This window comes from Micropterus dolomieu, linkage group LG02, assembly GCF_021292245.1.
Source record: "Micropterus dolomieu isolate WLL.071019.BEF.003 ecotype Adirondacks linkage group LG02, ASM2129224v1, whole genome shotgun sequence".
In the NCBI taxonomy this organism is placed as follows: domain Eukaryota; kingdom Metazoa; phylum Chordata; class Actinopteri; order Centrarchiformes; family Centrarchidae; genus Micropterus; species Micropterus dolomieu.
Window position 1 is genome coordinate 24629437 of NC_060151.1, and position 12280 is coordinate 24641716.

Genomic DNA, 12280 nt, shown 5'->3' on the forward strand with positions numbered 1-12280 from the left:
ATCATAGTGACTTTGAATTTGATCTTTTATTTTTGTGATTGAGAGGACAGATAGAGTCTATTCAAAAGCCGTATAGATTATATAATATATAGCCGTGTAGAGACAATCCCATCATTCAAGACGTCAGCTCCCTGCACACTGTGTGAATCTGTGCAAGAAGGTTTGGTGATCTAGTTTCAGTAACTTACATTTTCTACAGGTCTACTTAATTTCTAGAAATTTCAGTAAATTGATAGATACATCAACGTGGACAAACAAACAGTAAATCACAGCTTTTGTTGAGTAATTAAATGCTGTTGCTCTTGTGTCTGTCCTATTAAGACGCCGGTGGACACGGAGGACGTGCAGCCGGCCCCCAACATCGACCACCTGCTGTCCAACATCGGCAGGACCGCTCTGCTCGGGGAGGCCTCAGGTGAGCACGCTGCTTACTGCTCTCAGCCCAATCACTGCTAGCTCTGATCAAGCCGAGCAATATCATACTGGTAGCTGTAATCAGTAAACCAAAATGAATGCTGCTTTCCGTTTAAAGCTGGAAGTAGGAAATTCCCCATTAGTGTGTCATAAATACAATCTGAGAGTTCCAGTGAAGTGAGGGGGAAAAAAACTCAGCTGAATTTTCTTAAAACAAGATAATAACTCAACATGATGAGATGTTTTCAGTTGTTTTCAAGGTATTTTGCAGAATTGAGTCTTAAGTCTCACAAGTGGATAATTCAGTCCTGTCCCGATAAAAATATAGCCCTAAGAATCTGTAAAACTAAGTGTTGACAGTAAGTGTGCTGGCATGACGTCAGATTCCTCGCTTGACTGAGATTTCCTCCTTGGACGTTTGTCCCACTTTAAAGCCAGAATTCCCTACTTTCCAGCAAGAACTGGAACGCTGCATAAGAAATGTAGTCTCACATGCGTTAGCACTTGGAGTGTTTCTGTGTTTGATAGTGTGCCTATACTTCTCTCCTTTCTGCTGACCTCTTTTTTCCCTCCACGTTGCTCATCTTTCACTTTCTCTGTACGTTTCTGCATTTCCTTCTCTTAGCTGAGCCTGTGGAGCAACCACTGCGGTAGGATGGGAACTCCCCTGGCAATACGTGTGTGTGTGTGTGTGTGTGGGTGGGTGCGAGCAACCGAGTCAGTGCATCATATTGTGAAAGTGAAATAATGTGTGTGTGTGTGTGTGTGGGTGGGTGACTGTTAGTGGTGGTGATGGTTTGTGTGTCCATTACCCTCCTGAAGTCAGCGTCTACCTCTCAGTGTCAGACGGAGGTCTCTGTAAGAACATGTCACTACAACGTCGCCCCAGTCTGACTAATGAATTAATGGGTGACTGGATGCTCTCTGCCTGTTAAAGCTGCTGTATCTGACACTGAAGTGTAAACTGTGGTCTGTCACTGAGAGACAACTCCCTCACTGGTGCCCTGTCTTGTTGTTAAGCACTGCACTCAACTCATCCTACGGGCAATTTCAGTCAGTGTAGTCAAATCATCAGGCTCCTAACCCCACTCTTAGCTCCAAAGGGACTCTAGGTGGTGCTGTTTCTGACCTGCCATTTGAAAGCCCCTATGACATCAGAGATATATTTCCCTTAATCTGATTTTTTTTGTGTGTGAGGCTTCGTAGTGGCCCAAACGTTCACCCTTCCTGCTCAGTTTTTCTATCACTGGTAAACTGGTAAACATCCAAAGAAAACACATTGATTTCCCAAAATGATATAATGTGAGATCCAAGATAACATTAAATCTCACTGGTGACCCTGCACACAAAGAAGAAGTCTATTTGTAAAGCCGAAAATCCAAAGAACAACTTTGCCTCGCGACAGCATTCCTTCTATCCTTAGATGATTGTTTCAGGATGAGGAAATTTTTATAAACTGTTAAAGCAGAAACTTGATAGCCATTAGTGTAGCTAAAAACTATTTTTTAATAACAGTTGATCAGTGGATTATTTTTTCAATCAGTTGTCAAGTCTAAAGATTTCTGCAAATAGTGAAAAATGCCCATCAAAGTTCCCGGCACTTAAAGTGTCAGTATCAAATTGCTTGTTTTGTCAGAAAACATTCAAGTAGCAAACAGAGAAAAGCAGGATATTCTTACATTGGATACACTAAAAGCAGACACTGTTTATATTATATTTATGCTTGTTAAATTACTTGATAGATTTTTTTGCTGACCGACAAATCAAATAAGTAACTTTTTGTTTCAGGACTAGTAGTTATAGGTTTGTCAGTAGAGTCTGAAGCTGATGATACACAGAGCAACTTTTAGAGCAATCATGCAGGGCAACATTGCCGTCAATGGTAATGAGTAAAGATTACTACTGTAATCCCCTTCCCCCACCACACCCGCCCTGCACCGCCGCTATCTGTTCAAAACATAGTCGGACTTGCCGCTAGCAAGATTGCCCAGCAACATTGCTCAAAAAGTTGCCCCGTGTATCATCACCTTCACTTATTAATATTTGGTCAACCATTATGTCTTTTTTCCCCTCAGCTGACCTTACAGCGTACCAAAACCTGATTGGTAAACTGGTTGACCAGGAGATTTAACTCTTTTCTTCTAAGACTGAGAGCATCAATAATGCTAGTGAACTTAGTGTTTTGGGAAAAATAAGTGCTTCTATTTGGAAAAATAGTGCTTCGAGCTTTAATGCTGGTACATGTAGCATGTGGCGATCAAAGATGAAGGGTGAAAGTCTGGCCCAACCCGGAGCAAAATGAAATGAACTGGATTTACTATTATTGTTACATGAGAAACATTTCCATCTAGAGCCCCGTGCCCACGGGTTCCTCAGAAGATTCAGATGTATCCACTGTGTGAAAGACAAAAACAGCTTTTTCCCCTGCATCGGTGTTGTTTGTGAGAGAATGTGTTTGTTTTCATACTCTTGAATAAAAATTTTTTCTGCCTTCACGCTTCTTTCACTGATTGATGTCATCAGTGTTTATCGGTGATGTCATCGGTGTGTGCTGTGGTTTCCCTAATGCAGTCTTTCCTCACAACACCAAACCCTGCTTCCCCAATCACTGTTTCTCCTTCACACACTCCAGCGTGTAAATCAGTGTCTTTGTGCTGGGGTCCGTCAAGGTCGGAGGGCACAGAGGAAGATGAGTTCCTTCAAATTTTAGCAGAGGAATTTGTCTTATTTATCTAATTCAGGAAGAGGACACAAAAACTGCTGCTCACTAGTTTTAACTTTCAAGCATTTTGTGCTCGAGTCACACCCACATCAGTGATGTCACAGCCAGTGTTTTCCCCTTTACAGCTGATGGAAAACACCTGCTGTGACGTCAAGGTGTGGACGGGTTTCAGTGCAGTAGCAGTTTTATTGTGATTTGTTGTACATTTGTCCTTTTAAAAAAGTAATGATCACACCAACTGCCTCTGTTTCCTCCACCATGACTCTTCTGGCCTTTTGTTAGCTTCAAAGGCTCTAACTCGCTTTTTATTCTCTTTTCCCCAGACTCAACCAACAGTGACTCAGCTAAATCAAAGGTAACATCTCCTTACATGGTACAAAGTTACTCTATACTGCTCTTATACCAGTCATGTGCATGTAAAAATGTAATGACCAACAGTAGTTCTACATAAAAGTCATATAACGTGTAATGTATGATCGTGTCATAGCAATGTCGTCTCCTTTTTCAGGGGTCGTGGGGGTCAAGGAAGGACCTAACACCCAAGGACTTCCTGACTCTGTCCATCATGTCAGCTGTTACGGGCCGCAAACGCAGGAAGCGCAATAACGCCCGCCGCGTGGGCAGCAGCACCGACGATGACTCGGAGCACGAGCCAATCAAAGCCGGACATCTAGGGCCAGAGGAGGAAGAGGAGGCGGAGTCGCCTGTTGGAGACACTGCTCCTCGAGCAGTGGGAGAGGAGGACGACGATGAAGAAGAAGAAGAGGAGGAGGAAGAGGAAGACGAGCAAGTTGTAGAAAGCAGGTTGAAAGAGGAGGTGCAAGAGGAGGCGGTGGCGGTTATTCAGCCGTGTTGTAAAGAGGAAGAGGAGGCAGGAGGAGGGCAGGCAGCCATGTTGTTGCAGGGGGAGGGGGCGCGGGCAGAGGTAAAAGGGCCACCGTGGCGAGCTCCAGAGGATGCCCGCTCTATTGTTTCTGGCTACTCCACCCTCTCCACGTTAGGGCGGAGCCTGGTTTCAGAGGGGAGGGGGGACGACGCTGATGATGAGCACAGCGAGCTGGTGAGCGAGACGGACAATGAGAGCGGCTTCGCCTCGCGCTCCCTCACCCAGGAGAGACCTGATAAACACCCGACCGCACCTGTGACCACGCAACCGGCAGCAGCCACACGCAGCTTCCTCTACACACACTACAAACCCCCTGTTCTCTCACCCACAAACCTTCTCGCCCCGCCCACAGCGCTCACACAAACACCGGACTCTGCGGACAGAAGTGAAGGAGGGGCGCGCTCCACCACGCCCTCGTCCTCCTCCTCCTCCACCACTCATAAACTGCATTCGCGGCCTTCCTTTAACTCCCACAAGCTGATCCAGTGTGACACTCTGGCCAGGAAGAAGCTGAAGTCCGAGAAGTCCAAGGCTCGCTCCCTGGACCTTTTCGAGCTTTCTGGGGACATGGCCCAAGGGGACAGGGCTGGTTCTGGGCCAGATGCCGCACCCAGAGTGAGGAGAGAGACTTGTAGAACCAACCCTTCTTCAGGCAGCAGCCAGGAGAGCCTGCGCCTGGCCCGGCCCAAGCCCGCCGTGCAACCGAGCGAGGCCGCCTCCTTTACACCGACCGGCCCCGGCGGCAGGTCTCTGGCGGAGCAGGTCCGCGCCCGTCTGCTGGGCTCGGCGGATGACCTGCGCAGTGTGGGACTGCGAAAACCGCTGTCACCTGAGACGAGGAGGAAGAGACGGGCCTGGCGCAGACACACCGTGGTGGCCTCCCCAACTGAGGCGTCCAACAAAAGACCCCCAATGACTGTCAATGACTTCCCCCCGTCTCCTATGACTCAAAACCAGGTCAAAACACCAGGGCTGCCTCGGGACGCAGACGGGCTCGACCAAGGACCAGCTGCACGTCAAACACCCACCTCTAGATTCCACCAGTACCTGTGAGCCCTGCTAGCTGACCCAACCCTTCTCTCCAAGGAAAAGATGCTGAAGCTGCTCATTGGGGGTTTGGGGGGGGGGTCCGGACTGAGCTGCTGACTCCCTGCAGGTCAGTAGACCGGCAGCAGTGCAAACAGGTTCATGATTAGTTGCCAGGTGCAACACGGTGTACCAGGTCTTTTAAAGCAGCCCACCCTTTTCTTTTCGATAAGCTCCATTTGCATGGCAAGGGGCGTTCCAGTGTTGCCAAAGCTTTTGTTTTTTTTTCCTATATGTGTGCTTTTATAGAAATAATACAGAAACAGGACAGAGACACAAACTGACCTCAATGCCAAGAATTCACATACAAGTCAAAAAACATCCTTCCCGTCTCCTCTACCTTCCTGCCAGGCTCACAGACGACATAAATGAAAGGGTGAAATCCCTTCAAGTGACCAGAGAAAGCTGCTGAAACGCAGCCCCCCCTCTGGCTCTTGAGAGAATGGTGCTTCTTATCAAAGTTTGGTAACTGTTACACATATTTCTCTAAACCTACTTCAGTGAGCCAGAAGAGACCGCACATATAATCACAAAAAGTTATTGGTCAGTTTTAAAACCATTTCAAGAGGGATCTCGACTGATTTTTATCAGTCTTCCTAATTTGTCACTCGTCAGACCAGAGACATAATAGATATGGTAGGTTACAAATACACAAAAGTCGTCTCTCTCTACCTGTTAATAATGTCTGTGTGTTTGCGCAAAATTATTTGTGATCATGTCTGAGCGTGCAGGTGTTTGTGTTGAACACTTTTGTAACATTTGTACAAAGCCTTGTTAAGTTAACCTTGTAAATATAAATATTATGTTATCATGTGTTTTTACTTTTTTAGTTCTTTTTTTATGGTTTACAAAAGTGCGTACAAAGTGCACAGTCATTTCTTTCAAGATGTTACTTGAAATGTTTCCCTTAATATATTCATTTTTTTGTTTTATATTCAATATATATATTATATATATATTTTGTATTAAAGTTAAAAAAAAGTACTTTTATTGTGATTTCACCTCTTTGGTGTACCTGTACAAAGGAGACAAGATAAACATGACTAAACCTGTTCCTTATTTCCTCATAGATGGCCTTTCTCTCTGATTCTCAGCACTGTGCAGGAAACCTTTATCTCCTGAGATGTAGTCTTATAAATAGGTTTCTCTGGTGACTATACTTCCAACAATACACAAACTATCTAGCAACTACATGTAGCAGGAGCAATGTAATCTGGTAATTATTACATTATATTGGACAGTTTGCAGGCAGCTCAGCGCCTCACTGTGATGGCTGACCTCATTTGTTTTGTTAGTCATGTCTCGGATTAGCCTCCACAGATCTGCTCATATTTACTGAGCTCAAGACAAAGTGTGTTCCTTCTTGTAAAAGAGACAGAGGAGAAGCCTGAAGCCTGAGTGTTTTACAGACTGTTAAAATGTTATGTAGCACATACAAACGGCTATATTTCCACCTGTGTGTGGGGATCTGTGTGTTTTCATCACGTCCTCTGCACATTTATCACCTTGGGGTTAACATGACGAGGAGTTTTCCATAAGGTCAGACCCTAATAAATCCTCCCTGACCGGGGCAATGGTACATTAGAGGAAATTAATACAGAACGCCCCGCTAACATGAATCTATTGTTTTCATCTCTCGCCTTGGCCGTGGAACCGATTTCCCATCACGAATAAATAACACAAATTGGAGTTGCAACTTCCAAAGTCATGTTGTTTTCACCTGACCAAATCACCCAGTGAAAAATAATAATAGTAATAATAAACGATAAGTCACAGTCCTGTCTTACCTCAAGATTTTTTCTACAAGTGCCTGATTTCTGGAATGTGTTTTTGTTCTGCAGTGCCATGGTCAGTTCTTATCTTTCCATTTCCTTTTGTTGTTTCTAGGTCTCCTCCCTCCTCTCTTGTGGTCGATTGGTAAAACTAAGGCACTGACCCAAAGATGTGTACGTTACATACAAGCGGTCTAACTTGAGAGGCTCTAATAAAACAATAAAATAGATTTAAAAAAGCACACTTCCAAGCCAAGGACACATGTCTATGCACTCTATTTGCCTTCAACACAGGCATTAACAGCTATTACCGATGCTGCCAAGAAAGAAGAGGCATAGCTTTCTCTCAGCTGCTTTTCTTAACAAACCGAGGTCATCGCTCTCTGCCTAGTGATCCACAGTGTGTGAATATGGTACACCTAATAAGCCCCGCCCTAATACGGCACTAGGTCATGTCAGCCAACATTCAATTTCCTAAAGGTGAACAAAAGGAAAACTCAACAGTTTGAGTGTGTTGTCTGAAAATGTGATTCGCCGAATGACTCATTGTTTGACTCATCTTTTTGTACATACTATCTTAATATGTAACATATTGTATTGTGTACATTTGGAATTGCTTTTGAGTATAACTAATATGAAAAATGACTGGATTTTAAAAAAAAAGGTTGTCCACCTGAAACTATTTCCCTCATGGCTGTGTGCTTTAAAGCAAGGTTATATGATGTAAATAAACAGAACTATGTTTAAAAAAAATGTTGTGCGTTTGCTTCAGATTTTGCAAGACACACACACGTAAAAGGAGAAAACAAAAAAACACAAACATGTAAGACAACTTACAGTAGGGGCTGAGTGATGCCCTCTAGAGGCTGCAGATGAATAAGGTCTCTCCAGGCCAAATGGCACAGATTGCCCCTGCCCATGAAGGAAACTTCATCTGACTGTATTTTATCTCATATGGATAGTTTAATATTAATGCATTCTGTGAACTTTAGCTACAACACTGGAGATATAATGATACTCACATTCATTCTTATTAAATATAGAGGGTAAACATTTGCACCACATTATTTGGCTTTTGACATAACCAGCACTCCTCTGGTGAACAAAATCTGTTTCGAAAGAAGGGAAATAAACCCATATCGCATTCCCCCTTGCAAAATACCCTTAATAGATTTAACTCAAACCATCATAAAGAGCACATCCCATCCCCCCATCTGCTCTCGCTACAGTCTGTATTCTCAGATCCCTCTGATGTCGTCTGTCTGGCCCATTTCAGGATCCTCACAAGAAAATGATTATTTGTATGGTGGCAAAGTCCACACACAGTAGCTTCACATTGCAGCTTCCTGTGTTTGAGAGCAGGCGTTTACAACACGATAGCAGAATTTCAAAATTTTATTTGAACTTATGTTAACACACAACTGTTAAAAATGGTCACTCTGGAATTTACCTATGCAAAAAACAGTCTTTGCAAGCTGGATCAATTAGCTGTAATTTGTTATCAAATTATTTTTTGGAAGAAAATGCAACATACGATGTTTGTTTAAATTCAAAAATGGAACAGGATATTTCAGTGAATACCTACTAAGTTAACCGGGTAAACAAACAAAATATTCTCGTGTTGTCAAATACATTCTCTTTATAAAAAAAGAATCTTGTTTTTGAAATATTTACATTTCTTCTTGAAAAAAAAAAAAAAAAATTAACAGGACACCCTTACAGTCCAAATAGAAAAGAAACGTCAAGTATTGCATTGCAATGCAAGGACTTCATCCAGAAGACAAACTGATTACAGAAAACGGATGACTTTGTTTTTAAATGCAGCAGTCCCATTATTTTTACCTTGTAGGTTTCCCTACTTGAATTGTGTCCTTTAATTAGTAGCGACCTGACTCCTGTCCTTGCTCGGCTGGTTCTGCAGAAGGAGCTCCGTGTTTTGGGCCCTCAGTCTCTCCAGTTCCCTCTCCAGCTCTCCAAGCCGGACCAGGGAGCTCTCCACGGTCAGACCCCCGGGCTCTACGGCGCGCCTCAGCCGGTTGTTCTCCTCCTCCAGGCGGGACATGCACTTCTCCAGCTCCAGGTACTCCTGGACCAGCTCCTGCTTGGTCATATTCTGTAGGCTCTCGACGTGGTACATCTCATAGGTCTCGGAAAAGTCTCTCTGAAGAAACTCCCCACCTGCGTTCCCAGGCCTCCCGATGCCGTCGCTACCTCCGCCGCTGCCGTCATCATCGTCGTCCTCCTCGTTGTCGAAGAACTCCTCCTCACTGCCTGTGTCCTCCATGCGGCCGCCGACCCCCGAGGGTCGCCTGACCCCGGTCTCGGTGTTGAGGTCCGGCTCCTCTCGGTCGTGCTCGTCCATCAGAAACTGGGTGGTGTTGTAGGGGGCCACGGGGAGCCCTTTGGCGAACATCTCCTCTCTCAGCCGGGATGCCCTGGCTGTCTCTTTCTCTTCCAGGGCTTTCCTCTCCTCCCAGGAAAGTTTATAATAAGGCTTCCAGCTGCGCTTCTTCTTGGAGTTCCTGCGCCTGTGTCTCTTCCTGCCCAGACGCGTATCAAAGCCAGTGTCGGAGTCGATGAGCAAACTCTCCTCTTTGAGGTTTAAGGTCTCCCCCAGCGGTCTGTCTTCACCGTTTTTCCCCTGTGAGGGGGGACCACCGTCTCCCGCTGCCTGCACATCGGATTTCTGATGAGACCGAGCTGCAATCGGGCACTTTGGGAGCTCGTTTCCGGCTGCAAAGGCAGGGCACACCCCCCTCTGTCCGCCTTTCATTTGCCATAACTTGTCTGTGTTGATATCCCCACAGTTCCCCGCCCGCTGCTGCCGCTTCTGGTCTCTCTGTCGCCCCCTGTCGCCATTCTCTGGTCCACCACGGTTGCTGGCTGGGAGATGCTCCGACGCGTCTCCGCTGCTCCCACCTGATGGGCTGCCTGAAGTTTTCAGGTGATGGGTCTGCTCCGCTGGCTCTGTCATCCTGATGATCCGCTCCGATGGCTTCACTTTAGCGCCTTTCAGATCATGTTCACGCTCTCAGAACTGAGCTTCAAAGTTCGTTAAAAGACGTTAAACTTAATTTGAAAAAATATATATACGTATTTCAGAATTAGTCACTGTGAAAAGTTTTGAGTTTCTGACGTTTCAAAACAAACTCGCGCAAAATAAAAGTAAACTACCGAACAGTATTTACTTGTTACTCCTCTTAAGGGTTTGTCAGAGCAACTGTCGCTAACTACCATTAACTGTTTCGATGCTGTCAGTAATGTCGTTCACTCGGAGACGCCGTTCCACCGTCACAACAGTGTCCAGTGTGCTATTCAAGAAGAGGGAGCTCGTGTTTATATAGCAGCTCCGCCTATAGTCGCGCGCATGCTGCTGCTTTTAACGCCTGTGGCATTGTGGGACATGTGGTTTTACTTTCAGTCAATTACTGGCAAAGGCCTCAACACCAAACTACATAGTCCACAAGTCTTCTATAACTGACGAGTATTTTAACCAATCAAATGGTAGAATCTTGAGCGCAATAAGGCCCACCCTTCTCTTTGCTGATTGGAGGAGTGGAGAGCTTTGCTGTTGCTAAGCTTAAAGTATTTTCTGATTGGACGATCCAATAGGCAATCAAAAGTACGTAATCCAAACCAAGAAAGCAGTCCGGGGCATTTTTGTGGGCGATACTATCTACAAACATGGGGGTGACCGTTAAAAGTTACGAAATACAAGTTGTTTTAAATAGTTTCGTATGATATTATATTATAATAGTAACACATAAGCACATTTTATATGTTTGAACATATGAATTATTTGTATATGCAAAGCACACAGTCTAACGCTGAATTAATCATACCATGAAAACCCTCCTGTGTTTTAAACAAAATGGACAGAACATCTTACGGAAACTAGTCCGTTTTGAATGTTCATGTATGAAAATGGGTAAACACGGATCATTTTCAAAATTTAATTATTTTTGCATGTTTAGTGGCATAAAGGGTGTCGTTTTGGTGCCAGTTGGATCATGCAGTGTTTTAGTTTGAATATTCTGTGTGCTGTGCGGAGTGATACGCTCTGGGACGGGGGCTCGGGGGAAGTGTGGAATCAGCGTAAACAAACGACATTTATTGTCAAGCTGCCGTTACGAGCACAGCTTCCAGCCCCTCGTTGGTAATGGGTGGGTCAAGCGATCGCACACTTGCTCAATAATCCTGTTACCAGTGGACGGAGTGGTGTAGAACAATTTTGAGTATCTCTGCGGAACCCATGTTCTGATATGCAGTGTTAGTTTTACACTGTTGGGTCGTGTTAGCAGCGAAGGATAAGCTAGCTAGCTAACGTTAGCCAAACGTTAACGTTAGTGAAAGTTAGCAAATGAGCGCTACGTGGTGTCTCTCCCAACATAAACACTGAATCAATCAATAAAGTGTGTATGGCTACACACTACAAACAAAATAAACGTTAAAAAGATTTAATGACTATAACATTTCTGAAACGGTGGTTCCTAGCTAGAAACAGTAACGCTATAACGATGAAACGCCATACTGCACATAAAGCCAGGCTCGCTAATGCTAAACTAACTAACGCAACAAACCACAAGCGGTCGACTAATTTCAAACTAAATGTATTTGTTATTATTTATTAGTCGATAGAACTGCCGCGAACCCACAAAGTAAATAACAATGCCACTAGCTACAGACATTGCTAACGTTACCCGCCTGCTAACTAGGCCAATGTGTTTATACTGGGTCAGGGTAATTGCTGGATCGTTGATGATGCCCGTAAGAGTTTCCCCACTATAGAATTACTAGTACTTTAAACATTAACGTTATGAGGTTATGTCGGAACTTTATAGGTCGCAGCCTGTAAAAATACAAAAACAGCCCTTGGTCGTATTAACTCGTGACACGAAATAAACTATTGTAGTTTCAGGAAGTAGACAGCCCCTGATCTTTCAAGGCAGCGCTGAAGCTTTTTCTTTATTTAAATGAGGGTTAGCAAGCTCTAGTTGGTTTACACGCTTAACTAACAATCTGCTCATACATTGTCCATAACTTTTCTTCAAGACTGTTGTCGGTTTGTGTAAAATAAATTGTTGAAATAAATTGTTTAATACAAAAACCATATGGTAACCTTGTTATGCAGTATAAATGTCTTGGTATTGGTTTTGTATTTTTATATTCTGTTGCACTTTCTTTACATACACATTCTATATTGAAGGAGTTTTTGAAGAGTGTCCTGTATGATTGTCAATACACTGACTTCATCTTTAACTGTCAGTGTTTCACTACAGGACCATGTTCACACAGAGTTTCTTCACAGCAATTTACTTCTAATATTTGAAGATATGGCTTATTCAGTCTGTGACCTCTTATGGTGGACTGGTCTCTCTTAACTCTGCTTGTAAAGACTGG

At 44.1% G+C, this 12280-nt stretch overlaps 2 protein-coding genes across 2 annotated transcripts in view; one reads left to right on the top strand and one right to left on the bottom strand.

The window, feature by feature from the left end:
* The window catches only part of arhgap23a (Rho GTPase activating protein 23a), a 35740-nt gene extending 28107 nt beyond the window's left edge, over nt 1–7633 (top strand). Inside the window, exons 23-24 of the mRNA XM_046035315.1 lie at nt 3460–3491; nt 3645–7633. Coding sequence (XP_045891271.1) covers nt 3460–3491; nt 3645–5075 — 1463 coding nt within the window. The 3' untranslated portion in view covers nt 5076–7633. The remainder of the gene's footprint in view (nt 1–3459; nt 3492–3644) is intronic.
* A 627-nt stretch (nt 7634–8260) lies between these two features.
* Nucleotides 8261–10293, bottom strand: hexim1 (HEXIM P-TEFb complex subunit 1). The gene has a single exon (XM_046043204.1). The coding sequence runs from the start codon at nt 9852–9854 to the stop codon at nt 8754–8756; it is 1101 nt and encodes a 366-aa protein (XP_045899160.1). The 5' UTR covers nt 9855–10293; the 3' UTR covers nt 8261–8753.
* Nucleotides 10294–12280: the final 1987 nt, after the last annotated feature.